Source organism: Falco cherrug, chromosome 20 (genome assembly GCF_023634085.1).
Source record: "Falco cherrug isolate bFalChe1 chromosome 20, bFalChe1.pri, whole genome shotgun sequence".
In the NCBI taxonomy this organism is placed as follows: Eukaryota; Metazoa; Chordata; class Aves; order Falconiformes; family Falconidae; genus Falco; species Falco cherrug.
In genome coordinates this window covers 4,143,463-4,156,722 of record NC_073716.1, presented here as the reverse complement: position 1 = coordinate 4,156,722, position 13,260 = coordinate 4,143,463, and the positions used below count along the sequence as shown (strand labels likewise).

General features: G+C 51.9%; 2 protein-coding genes across 3 annotated transcripts; both read left to right on the top strand.

Annotated features, from left to right (window-relative positions):
• Positions 1-250: 250 nt before the first annotated feature.
• On the top strand, positions 251-7,512 carry GSDMA (gasdermin A). 2 transcript variants are annotated; one of them, XM_014280066.3, is made up of 11 exons: positions 251-343; positions 623-764; positions 1,613-1,875; positions 2,037-2,247; positions 2,792-2,957; positions 3,071-3,164; positions 3,968-4,006; positions 4,284-4,438; positions 4,866-5,016; positions 6,081-6,154; positions 6,714-7,512. In XM_014280066.3, exons 3-11 carry the CDS (start codon positions 1,662-1,664, stop codon positions 6,936-6,938), a joined length of 1,329 nt encoding a protein of 442 aa, XP_014135541.2. In that variant the 5' UTR covers positions 251-343; positions 623-764; positions 1,613-1,661; the 3' UTR covers positions 6,939-7,512. The 2 variants fall into 2 exon arrangements, with proteins under 2 accessions (XP_014135541.2, XP_014135543.2); XM_014280068.3 differs by lacking the exon at positions 251-343 and having other exon boundaries at positions 624-764; positions 1,640-1,875.
• Positions 7,513-8,181: 669 nt separating this feature from the next.
• Positions 8,182-12,755, top strand: PSMD3 (proteasome 26S subunit, non-ATPase 3). The gene is made up of 12 exons (XM_055697749.1): positions 8,182-8,399; positions 9,048-9,238; positions 9,602-9,739; positions 9,967-10,103; positions 10,214-10,404; positions 10,599-10,702; positions 10,810-10,924; positions 11,169-11,288; positions 11,378-11,481; positions 11,787-11,942; positions 12,059-12,109; positions 12,230-12,755. The coding sequence occupies exons 1-12, from the start codon at positions 8,234-8,236 to the stop codon at positions 12,305-12,307; spliced, it is 1,551 nt and encodes a 516-aa protein (XP_055553724.1). The 5' UTR covers positions 8,182-8,233; the 3' UTR covers positions 12,308-12,755.
• The last annotated feature ends 505 nt before the right edge of the window (positions 12,756-13,260 follow it).

The window sequence follows — 13,260 nt, the reverse complement described above, 5'->3', positions numbered from 1 at the left end:
CTCATCCCAATGGATCAGAGGGATAAACGAAAACCAGAAAATAAACAAATTGACAGGAATGATATATCTGCAGAACAAGTTCAAGCTATCCACCACTACTGTAACAGATCACGGCAGGCTGACTCAGGTCAGCTGGAACTTTTTAAGAGTAAGAATTATGCAAGCAAGGCAGTTCCTACACCCTAATTCAGCAATACTTCCGGAGCTTTGTCCGGAAAGGCGGGGAAAGAACATCTCCCCAACCCTGCTGCTTTAAAGAGGTCGTATCACTTGAGAGGCACAGTGCACTGCTCCGCAGCTTGCCCACCAGCAGCAGACGAGAAGCTATTCGCTCCACAAACAGGCAAGTACATTTTTTAATTTTTTTTTTTTTTTTTTTTAAGAGCTTTTGGTATGGAAGAGGGGTGGAACAAAGTGTCTGTTAAGTGTTCCTGTTTAGTTTTTCTCTCTTTCTTGGAAGTCTCCCAAGGGAACGAGTCCTGTAAGTACTACTAAAATGACCTCACATTAAGCACATGGGGTTACTGCACCTCCCCAGGTGCATCACATACAACGCACCATCCTTTGTCACCTAACAGCCTTCCTGCTTTCTGGAAGAATCAGACTAAGTTTCTTTTCTCAGACCCTTGTGGTTCACTAGGGAGAGGGAAGATATCTCCCCCTCCTCTGCTCATCTGAACTGTAAACGAGGATCAACTTCTCTTCTCCAACAAGATTTGATAAAGTGCAGTGCAGAAGAGGTGGGAAGACCAGCACGCTTCTCTGTAAGTACTGAACTTCTTTCATTTGTAGATCAAAGTTTCCTATATCTTACGTACACTAACTGAAGCAAGCAGCAAAATGAACCCTGGACTAAAAGCTGCAACAGGAAATGAAAAGTTATTTTATTTCTGCCTCTCAAACACAGAACTCTCCTCCGCAAGGGACACAGACAGAGCACCAGGCAGCTGTGCTGGGATGATATTTTATTTTTTACTGTTTTGGGAGAGATTTGTCATAAAACAAAGTCTCTTATTCCCCTCCACTCCAACCCACTGCTCACCCCTCAGCACTTTCACTTCCTTGTAGTAAGGCTTCAATGAAATAATTTTTCTAATGCTCTTAGTTCAAAACAATGCTAAACCATTTCCGTCTGCCAGGCAACAGGATGCACAGGGAAAACAATGAAGCAGTAAAAACCAGCAAACCACTAAAGCTTTCTTCTTTTTAAACTTACATCAGGGCAATGCATTAATTAAAGGTTAAAGCATTTAGAACCACAATAGGTCCTAGGTTAAGAAGCAATGTCTAGTTTAGTAATGAAAATTATGATGGTCTGTCCTGGTACAGGCAACAACAACAAAAAAAAAAAAGCAACAAACCCCAGTGATGAAGATCACTGCACAACTGGGAGTTCATCAGCAAAGGGGGACGAATCTAAACAAACCTCATTAGCAAGCCACAGCTCCTACTCCTACCTCCCCAAATGCTTCCCTGTAAATAATACTGTCCATGTGGGTTTTCATGTGTTATTACTGATTTTGAGGAGTAATTATTAGAAGTAACATATTTTGTTACAACCTACTTTCCTTTCAAGTAATTTTTGCTTAACTTCCCTTGCTTCTTCCTTAAGGCACAAGTACACTTTGCTTTGGTTCAGGAATCCAGCCAGCTGTAACAGAATGTTCAAAAAAGTCACCCAAACCATAGTAAATCAAGTGGAACCAAGCGGAGGACTGATCCCAGTTCACAGCATCATCGACCATGAACATTTCAGACCCCTCTGTCTAGTGAGACAAAAAGAAAAAACCATGTTCCACCGATCTCCCTCCTACAAACAGACATGGCACAGACTTACCGACTTCCTGCTGCCTGGAGAAGACAATAACAGCACAGGTAAAGCCCACACTTATCAATCTTAAGTTTGCAGTTTCCATAGACAAAACATTTGGATCATTTGTGGCTGAACTCTACCACATTCCATCTTTCTTGTGTACACTAGTTATAACACTGAGCCTGTGTAATCATGCTTAAGCTAACACATTGAATTCTTTCAGACTCCCTCCTTCCCAGCGGAGGTGATAAAGAATCAAGGCAATTTACAGTCAGAACACACACCAATGACAGAGTTGACGGGAATCTAAGCTTTTGTGTTGACTCTGTAAGCACAGAGCTGAAAGCAGCTGCCTCCTCGTCCAAAGGCTGGTCCATCAAGCTGGATAAGAACCACATACCACTACCAAAACTCGAGGCACTGACAACAGAAAGGTAAGGGAGACACAGAGGCAAAACACACCTTCCAGTCATCCTCCTCTACCCCACAGCCAAGCTACACAGTGGGTTTTCAACAGCCAAACCCCAAGATTAAGACCCGAGAGCATACATTCTCCCTAACTGGAGGGCAAGAAAGAGAAGCGAGAAAGATTCCTTACACAGCTTTGTAATGCTTACAGATTTGCGTGTAATTCAGGAAGCGGGAAGACCTCAACACAGAGTCTTTTCCCATGGTTTGTACCTGGAGAGGAGCATATAGATCAGGACAGATCACCTGTATGACCTGCCAGGCTGCAGCCTCACTGCACCAGTTCCCCTCAGGCATTAGAAAGGGAATGCCCTGAGGACAGCAAGAACTGCAGCCCGTTTTCTGCCACCTTTTTCCCCCCAAAACCCCCTGACATTGTGCTATTTACACATACTCATGCAACATGAGAGCAGATGCATGCATAAGGCTTTCAACTCTGAGCAGGCTACAGGACTTTTGTCATAACTCACAGAAAAGCCACCAGGATATTGCATCCTTTTTCTCTTTTAGAAAAATTAACATGGATCACCCCTTCATTCAACAACTACAGAAAACACGCGAACGTTTATACGTGGTTCATGAAACAATAGAAACCTCAGAGGAGGCCTGCTACGAGGAATCCAAAACAGCAGAGGGGTGCTTGATTGCCCAGTTGTATGCCAAGTTTCATGCAAAGGTTTGATTTCTCTTCAGGCTCGGGAATCAGTCCTTCCCAAACACCTGTGTGCCATCCCGACCCAGTAACAGGGGGTTTTTGGTTGGTTTATTGATGTTTTTTTCATTGAGCAGGGCACCAGAGACAAAAAACAAAGCCTAACTATACCCAAGGGCTGCACTCTGGCCTTCAAGGCAATCCAGCTGGACATTACAGACAAATCATGGTGTAAGTAACTTCAAGAAACTACCAATGACTCCATGCAGGAAACAAGGCAGAAGAGGGAAAAACATTTTCTGAAATACCGTTCAGTCTCACAGCCATCCTTAACTCACTTGGAAGGACATTAATGCAGTATGAGTGACAAATCACCCGGGAAAAGGCCATACACAGTACATAAGAGCAACTTGGGAAAGAGATGCAGTTTTGGCAGGGGTGTGATGAGGAAGTGAAAGGGGGATACTGAAAGTCTCAGCTCTAAGTTTCAGGAACTGCAGAGCTCCTGTTGAAAAAGGGCATAAAGAGCAGTTTATTTTCTTTTCCCACTCAGAAAAGTCAGGGAGAAGCCAGGATGGCTGACCCTTCAGTGGGAAGGGTGGCATCAAAGGCACTTATGCTGGATATGTAGAGAAAGAAAGGTCCAAGATCCACAAAACCTACTGCAGGATTTTTGAAATTGCATGTAGCTTTCTCTCCCTATGCTCTGTGCTTCCCACACCTGCATGGATCTTGTTGAGTATAAGCTGCCATTTTAACTTACTTATATTTTAACACACTGGACAACACAGGCCTTAACATAAGGCACATGACAGTTGGGAACAAGGTGTAGGAATAACGAGTTTAAATGAACTGGCAGAAGACAGACACCCTGCAGAAGGGTGCAAACCCAGTCTGACCTAAGAGTAGCACATGAGACTTCGGACCTGGGATACCAGTATCTAAAACAACCACCCTGGTAAAAAAAAAAAAAAATACCTATCCAGCTTTAAGTATTTTTCTAAATTAGCAATGCCCTTTTTATCCTGTTGCAGATCTTCGGTATTTCGAAGATAGACAGTATATATGTGATGGTAAGCAATGGTTTTTACTACCTCCACTACTTTTATCCCCTTTGGGTAAGACGGAATCTCTCAGGATAAACACAAGCCACCAAATGCAATGGTTTTGCTGTGGTAGAGTACTGCCTACTACCTGAGACATGACAACTGTTTGACTCAAAATCGCATATTGCTTAAAAAAAAAATATTCACAGAAATATTTCAAATTCTAAATTTAGGGGTGCCAGTGAACTTCTTGTGGGATTACCTAGTGTGGAAGTGACATATTCAGACTCTTTCTGGTTTTCAGGTTTCTCAGGAGGAAAATTAGGAGCATTGGAAGGAGAAATTAAAGAGAATTGTCAAATTCTCTCTCAGTTGTCTTCTGATCTGTCAGTCACATTTTTAAAAGCCATCAAAGCTGTGATGAGAGACAGGAACCTCTTTGAAGAGCTGAACCATAAAGTAAGTAGAGTTCTTCTTACCACCAGGATCTATAGATACAGAGATTTCCATGATCACACCTCTTGTCCCAGACGTCTTCCCTCCTGTGCCACAACTATCAATCCAAAAATCGTTCACTCAGCACATCCGTCTGGTCTCCATCACCATACACAGAAAAAAGGTACTCAGGACAGAGCCAACTGCCAAAATATATCCTGAATATAGCCTCGCAGATTTACCTGAAGGTATCAAACCATTTAAGCTTCATATTCTGTCTTTAACCAGGGCCAGCGCGAATGGCTAAAGCCTCAACTCCAGCCTCATCAATAGCTTAGGGAGGGGAGACACACACTACAGGACTGTTCATATGCTTCTGTAGTTAGACTGCAAGGGACTATCAGCAGCCTCTTCTCGGAAACCCTGACGTTTCTTCTTCTTATCCCTCTAGATGGACGAAGTTCTTGATGAAACTCGTAATTGTGAGCTGAAAACAGAAAGCCCAGACTTAAAAGACCTGTTCAGCAGCTTACAATATTCTTCAAGACATCTTCTCCTTAAGCTGGCAGGAGCAATCACCTACACTCTTGACGCTTTAGATGGTAAGGCTTTCTGGCCATTTTAATGGAGAAAACTATCAGCACCAGAAGAGGTTAAAAGCATCCCTGCCAACAAGGCTAGCAAAATATAGAAAACTGACAGTGTGTGAGAGACCTGCACAGCACTTACCTAAAACAATTTCTTGGACTACGGGAATGAAGGTGGTGTGTGCTGAGAGTAGACCTGTCTGCAGCAGCTGCTGTTCAGCAACAGCTGGAGAGTCACAGAGCAGTGACTGCCAGAAGTGTGACACTGAAATACCTCTTAGTCCAGGATCAGTATCCACAAGGGGATCCTTGACAAGAGGGCTTGAAATCAGAATGAAGATGTGGGTAAAGATGGCAAGGTTACCTTACAGAAAGAACTGGAGCCCCTCTCCTGTGAGGACAGGCTGAGAGAGCTGGGTTGTTCAGCCCGGAGAAGAGGAGGCTCCAGGGAGACCTCAGAGCAGCCTTCCAGTACCTAAAGGGGCCAAGAGGAAAGCTGGAGAGGGACTTTGTACAAGGGCGTGTAGCAATAGCACAAGGGGGAATGGCTTTAAACTGGAGGAGGGTACATTTAGATTAGATATTAGAAATTCTTCACTATGAAGGTGGTGAGGCACTGGCACAGGTTGCCCAGAGGAGCTGTGGATGCCCCATCCTTGGAAGCGTTCAGGGCCAGGTTGGACAGGGCTCAGAGCAACCAGGTCTAGCGGCAGGTGTCCCTGCCCATGGCAGGGGGTTAGAACTACATGATCTTTAAGGCCCCTTCCAACCCAAACCATTCCATGAAAGAGCAGTGCCAATCCCAGGGTTCTTATCCCAAGGCTGCCACAGAACACAGTTTGAACTTGCCCTCAGCCCCCTTGGTCTCTACCCTCGACGTGACAGTCACCTCTACAGAGAAACAGCTGTATTCATCTCACATAGAGGCTGCACTAATAATTGATTTTAAAACATCTGAAGAACATTTGACCCAACAGGCACGCCCTGCAAGACAACCGATGGTCACCCTTCACATCTTACCAGTTGTCTCTGAAACACTGGCGGTGGGTTTTTGGTACAAACCTTTTTTCATTCTGCAGAGCTAACAGAGGATCAGCTGCTGCTGTTGCTGGAGTCCTTGGAAGAGAAGGCTGTGTCCCAACAGCTTAAGCTGGTGAGAGATCATATATCACATTGGGCTCAAAATGAAGGGGGGGGGGGGGGGATGTTATTTTAAGTAAAGCAACATTTAAATGATGGTATAGGTATAGCAGTATCCCCACTTAAGGTAATGCCAGGAAGAAAGGAAAGAATAATTGCTTCAGACTTGGCAGGGCTCAAAATACCCACTTCAAGAGAAAACACCCCAAGACAGGAAGACCTAGGACTTCTAACAAATGTTTTGCTGATAACAGACATTAAACTGGACACAGATGACTCTCATTTTTCTTGAGGTAGCCATCAGAATTTTCTGGCTTCAGTTTTTTAAAAAAAAAAAACAAACCACAATTTCTTGGACATAACTAATTCACAAGAAACTAGGAACTGAATACATGAGCATGATAATCTTACAGGGTGAAAAGTCCCATACGTGGATTATTTAGTGCAGCTGTAAGATAGTAAAGCACAAGTCAAAGAGATCATTTACTTAATGACTTCTTATGTGGAGTCATTAAGTGAGAATGGGAGTACTACAATACCAATACTGCTTTTTTGTTGTTCTTGCTATGAAGATTGGGATCATCTTGGAACACAGGAATGTGCATCTCAACCTGGATGACAGCTTGCTCTCCTCCTCACAACAGAAGGTACAAAAAATAACCATTGCAATGCTTGAGATGAGTGGAGTGAAATTCCAGAAAGATGGATCTGCTGTCTGTATGGAAGAAGCCTTCTCGGCCACAGCAGCCCTGTATGTGTCTCTGTACATCCTCAGTGTTCTGAGTAACTCAAATTAGGTTACATGTGTCCCCCCATTAGGGATGATTTAAAGGTAACACTTAACAATGCATTTGAGAGCCTGTTACTGCAAGCCAGTTGCTCTTTCCAAATTTCATCCCTACACAGGCAAGGTACTCACTAATGCTGCTTTGAAACGGATGCAAAAAGACTTAAGGCAAGAAAACTTATAGAAGCCAAAACTGCTTTTTCTTTCCCCGCATATGAATGGGGAGTGCCAACTGAAAAAATACACTAGCCCAAACAAGCCTGGTAGTTGCACCTTATGCGATCCTGCTTTTCCTAGAAAACGGTAGCACACAGCTGCTCATGCTATCAATAACATGTAAAGGAACATGTCAGCAATAATGCACTTATCCTGGTCACACTTGTGGTCCCTTTGTGATTCAATAAGCCAGGAAACGTTAGAAAGCCATAGGATCTGAGAACATTTTAACGATGCAGACCTGATAAAACAGCACCTCTATCACAGAATTACGCACCCCAGCAAGCAATAAATTACAGTATTTCAGAAAAATACTACAAATACTTTGATTACTACTTCATAAATAAAGAGAACAACTTCTTACTGAACGACTGGACATTCTTAAAAGCAGTTTTTGTAAGTCTGCAGGTGTTTTCAGTCACCCAGTGCGGCTGCCTGCCTGGAGGCCCAGCTCCCCTCAGGCTCCTGGGGGAAAGGGGGGGGGGGAGGGGGGCCCCTCAAGGCTCCTGGGGGAAAGTAGGGGGGGAGGGGGGATCCCTCAAGGCTCCTGGGGGAAAGTAGGGGGGGGAGGGGGGGGGCCCTCAAGGCTCCTGGGGGAAAGGGGGTGGAGGGAGGGAACCTCTAGGCTCCTGGGGGAAAGGGGGGGGGGGCGCCCTTAGCAAGGGGCAGCACTGGGTGCCTGGGTGGTCGCTGACAGCACGCCGAGGCAGGGAGCCTGGCTGTGCTTTGCACCAGCCATGAGAAGAGCCCGGGGCCCTCACGGCTGCCGCTCCGCCAGGCCTCGCACCTCACCTCAGCGCGGCAGGCCAGCAGCGCCCGCGCATGCGCCGCGAGACTGGCGGGAACAACCAAGCGGCGGGCAGAAATCCCCGAGCGTCCGCCGGAAACACCCGAGAGTGTGGCGGAAATACCCGAGCGCTTGCCGGAAAGAACCGAGAGGACGTAAGCGGAAGGAGCCGAACGGTGTCGCGCTCGGCGCTCGGCCTCGCGGGCCTGGCGGCGCTAGGGCGGTGCGGCTGGTCGGGCCTGGCGACTCCCGGCGTGCCCCGCGGTTGTTGCAGTGTCACGGCCGGCCCGGCGTGCCCGGCCATGAAGCAGGAGGGCGCGTCCCGCCGCCGCGGCGACAAGGCCAAGGGCCCCCCCGACGGGCCGCCGCCCGCCCCCCCCGACGTGGAGATGCAGGAGGAGGCAGCGGCGGCCGAAACGGCCGGGGAGCGGCAGCCGCAGCGGGAGCTTGACGCTGTCACGTTGGAGGGTGAGGGGGGGGGCTCTGGAGAGGGGTCCCTGTGGCGGGGATCTGTGGTGTGGGATGTTGTCTGGGGGGTGGTGGAGGAGGAAAGGGGTCAGGGCCAGGGCGGGGGAGCCTCCGTGAGGGATCCCTGTAGGAGGTGGGGAATGGGGGGGCTGTGAAGAGCCCGGGGGGGCAGGGGAGGGGGTAGCGCAGGAGCGCCCGTGGAGGGGGGGTGGGGGGTGCATGTGGGGAGAGGTGCTGGGAAGGGTGTTGGAGGAGGGGAAGGGGAGGTCATTGGGGGAGAGGGGTGGCTGTGAGGTATGTTGTGGGGGACCCCCTGGGAGGGTGGGCTGTTGGGGGCGGGGGAGGGCAGGGGGAGCTGCAGAGGGGCTGTGGGGGGACCCCGCAGGGCTGGAGCCCATAGCAGGAGCGAAAGGGAAGGGATCTCTGCGGGGGATCTTCTCAGCCCCCTGCTCCGAGCAGGGACAGTCATGGGGCCAGGTCAGGTCCCCTGGGACACTGAGGCCGCACGGCCCCGGCACCATGAGTGGACAGAGAGACCTAACAGCAGCAGGATGGGAGAGATCCCAGCACCGGCTTTGCTCCGGTGCATCCTTTGGCAGAGGCCTCTGGGAGACACGTGCTGACATAGTGTTGCTTGTGCTTCCACAGATATCAAAGAGCACGTGAAGCAGCTGGAGAAAGCCGTGTCGGGGAAGGAGCCACGCTATGTCCTGCGTGCCTTGCGGGCTCTGCCCTCCACCTCCCGCCGACTCAACTCCAACGTGCTTCATAAAGCCATCAATGGCTTCTTCACTTCCAACAGTACCATGCGGGACTTCCTCCTCAGCTTCCTGGAGGAGGTACGGCAGCAGGGGATGGGGAGAGGTGACCAGCTATGGAGGGGACGCCTTTCGCGCACCGAGGAGCCTCCAGAGCCCCGCTGTGCAGGGCAGGAGGGCACCAGGAACAGCCAAGGGCCTGGGGACCCTCGGGACACGCAGCCCAGCTGCTTGGGAATGCGTGTGAGATGAGATGGGCCACTGCAGCTCTTGGCAGGGATGGGGCTGTAGTGCCAGCAGCCTGGGCTGGCTCTCTTGTCACACTTCAAGCACAGCTGTCACCCGGCTGGGGACAGGCCTCGCTGCAGGCAGAGGTGTGCACAGCGCTGGGCGGGTGGTAGTGGTGCTGGCAGGACAGGGCTTCAGCTCGTCTGTCTCCCTCAGTCCATGGACACAGAAGCCGAGCTGCAGTTTCGCCCGCGGACGGGGAAGGCAGCCTCAGCCCCTCTCTTGCCAGAAGTGGAGACCTACCTCCAGCTGCTCCTCGTCATCTACCTGATGAACAGCAAGCGATACCCGGAGGTGAGATTCCTGGGCTTCTGGCTTGGAAGCTGAGCTTTCCGTGTGGTGCTTCTCTGCTAGGCAGGGTCTGGAGAGCCTCAGGGACCTGTCTGTCTGCGGCTCCACACTTTCCCCTTTGTTTCAGCTGTGTTTGGAGGCAACCCCCGGGCTCAGTCCCACAGCCCTGGCGGTCTCTGCTCTTCCTGGGCAGCAGTTCCTCTGCTCTGACCTCCGTTCCCCTCCTGCAGGCTCAGAAAGTGTCCGACGACCTGATGCAGAAGATCAGTTCCCAAAACCGCCGGGCCCTTGATCTAGTGGTGGCAAAATGTTATTACTACCACTCCCGAATCTATGAATTCCTGAATAAACTCGATGTGGTCAGGAGGTAGGGCAGATCCTGCGTGCAGGCTCTCCCTGAGCTTGGTCCCATGTGCTCTGGGGAGCGGGGCTGTTTCTTTTTCCTCCTCCCTGACACATTTGCTCTTTTTCCTGTAGCTTCCTGCATGCCCGGCTACGGACGGCCACGCTGCGCCATGACGCTGATGGTCAGGCCACCCTCCTGAATCTGCTGCTGAGGAACTATCTCCACTACAACCTCTATGACCAAGCAGAAAAGCTCGTCTCCAAGTCCGTGTTTCCTGAGCAGGCCAACAACAACGAGTGGGCTCGGTACCTCTATTACACAGGTGAGACACAGAGGGTCCTGCACAGCGTTGGCAGCTTGGGCTGCACCCAAAATCAAGGGCTCTGGTTCCCCAGAAAACCCTTTGGAGCAGCTGGAGATGAGGCTTCCAGGCAGAATTTGAAGCCCTGTCCGGGTGGGTCCAGCTGGATTCACTCAGGGAATTTTCCCACTGTCTTCTGCCCTGTGTGACCGCAGGGCGCATCAAGGCCATCCAGCTGGAGTACTCAGAGGCGCGGAGGACCATGACGAACGCCCTGCGGAAGGCGCCGCAGCACACGGCCGTCGGTTTCAAGCAGACGGTGAGCAGGAACAGGAAACTTGTGGGGTTTGGTACCTCCTGGGTCCACAGGGAAGCTGCTGCGGGGTTGGGGGCCCCGTGGGGACTCACTGTCTCTTTCTGCTCAAGGTGCACAAGCTGCTCATCGTGGTGGAGCTGCTGCTCGGGGAGATCCCGGACAGGCTCCAGTTCAGACAACCCTCCCTCAAGCGCTCGCTCATGCCCTACTTCCTCCTGACTCAGGGTACGATGGGCTGCTCCTGCCCACGCTCCGTCCTCGCCACCATGTCCCGTGCTTTGAGGGAGTGGGAAGCCCTGGCAGGGGGAGTTTCTTTCCCCTCGATGGGCCTTAGCTGCAGACTGCACTGGGGGAGGAGGAGGCAGCTCCTGAGAGGAGGGGATGACAGACCTGGGAGTCCCCCTGGCTCGCGTTCCCCACCGCGCCCCACCCCTCGCTCCTTCCCCAGTTAACACAATCTCTCCTCCAGCCGTCAGGACCGGGAACTTGGCCAAGTTCAACCAAGTCCTCGATCAGTTTGGGGACAAGTTCCAAGCCGATGGCACCTACACCCTGATCATTCGTCTGAGGCACAACGTCATCAAGACGGGTAGGAGGCCGCTGCTGTGGTGTTCAGGGACCCTGTCACATACTGGGCTGCCTGGCCTGGGGGGCTCCACTCTCGTTCCTCCCGCGCAGGTGTCCGGATGATCAGCCTCTCCTATTCCCGCATCTCCCTGGCCGATATTGCCCAGAAACTGCAGCTGGACAGTCCGGAGGATGCAGAGTTCATTGTCGCCAAGGTAGCTGCATGGGAAACCCCGTCCCTCTGGGTCCTGGGCTGCCCACAGCCCCTGGTTCTCACCACTGGCCTCGCTGCCTCTGCCCTGTCCCCGCAGCGCTCCCTTCCTGGGGTGGTCGCTGGTTTTAGGTCGAGACCCCTCCAGGGGATGCTGGGGGACGCTCAGGGCACCGTGTCCCCTCTCTGCGTGCTGTGTCCTGAGCCCACCGCTCCTGTCACAGCAGCCAGCTCCTCCCTTCACTCTAAACTGCTGCCTCAGCCCTCGGAGACAGCGGGTGCCCTGACCGCGTGCCCTCCGGCTTGCAGGCCATTCGGGATGGCGTGATCGAGGCCAGCATTAATCACGAGAAGGGCTACGTCCAGTCAAAGGAAATGATCGACATCTACTCCACCCGGGAGCCCCAGCTGGCATTTCACCAGCGCATCTCTTTCTGCCTTGACATCCACAACATGTCTGTCAAGGTGAGCGTGGTGGGTCCCCGGCCAAGGGGCTGGCAGGGCCCGGCTGAAGGGGACAGCTGGGCAGAGTTGAGGCGTTTCTCAGCTCAGAGCTTCTCCCTCTCCCTTCTGTTTTACAGGCCATGAGGTTCCCACCCAAATCTTACAACAAGGACTTGGAATCTGCAGAGGTGAGATCTGGGTCTCCGCAGCCAGCTGCCAGAAGCCACTGGCACTGCAGCCACTGAGGCCACGGGCTGGATGTGGCTTCTGTCCCTCAGCTGCCACCAACCTCCACCTTTACCTTCCAGGAGCGCCGGGAGCGCGAGCAGCAGGACCTGGAGTTCGCAAAGGAGATGGCAGAGGATGATGATGATGGTTTTCCATGACCCTCTGGCCTGGCTGTATTTTTTCATTTGTCCCTAGGGAAGATGCTGTCTGAGCGGAGCTCCACACAACCCCAGTCCCCCCCATCTGCCTTTCTTTTATAAATACCTGCATGTCTGTACTGTGGGAGGGAGACACAGGGGTTCCCTGGGCCTGCAGCCACATGTCCTGCTCTCCCGTCCCCCCTCCAGCCACGGCAAGAACCCCCTTCCCCAATAAACAAACATTCTTTTAAGGTTGCTTGTGGTCCCGGTCATCGCTGAGCCCAGCAGCGGTGCAGCCGAGCCCATGAACTGGGAGCTCCTGGACAAGCAGGGCCAGGGCAGGCGGGGGACAGGAGCACACTGCTCCACAGGGGCTGCAAGTGCCCCCAGCTCTCCCTACAATAATGGGGTCAAACTTTGTTAAACTTCAAATAAGACTTTTCAAATAAAAGTTGGAAAAACACCAGCCTGGCCTGCTCCTGCCCTGGGTTTGTTGTGACTTGGGAGCGCATCGGGGGGTTTGTTACCTGTTTCCCCCCTCCGGGCTGGGGCCAGCTCTTGGCCCAGGCCCTGCCAGGGGCTGGAGGTGACATCCCAGAGCTGAGCCAGGGGCACCCGGGGCTTGGTGGCAGCAGTGGGTCTGGGCAGGGAGCAGCGCAGACTCCATCTCCTCCAGCCCATGGGATCCCGTTTCCCAAAATCCACTTTATTCTGCAGCTGCAGACAAAGGCCAGAGCAGGGATTACCAGGATTGGCACCAGGTGCATGGGGGGAAAGGGCTGAGCCCCACACCCTGCTGGGAAAAGTTGGGGGGGGGAGGTGTCAGACTGGGCCCTCCTTGTACCCCCCAGCCCCCCAGACACCAGCCCCGGAGAGTGATAGGGAATGGCAACGTGCAGCCACGCTGGGTGGGTCCCACCAGCATCTGGGACCAGCTGGGCTCCTTCTCTGGGGAAATCTGGGAATCTCCC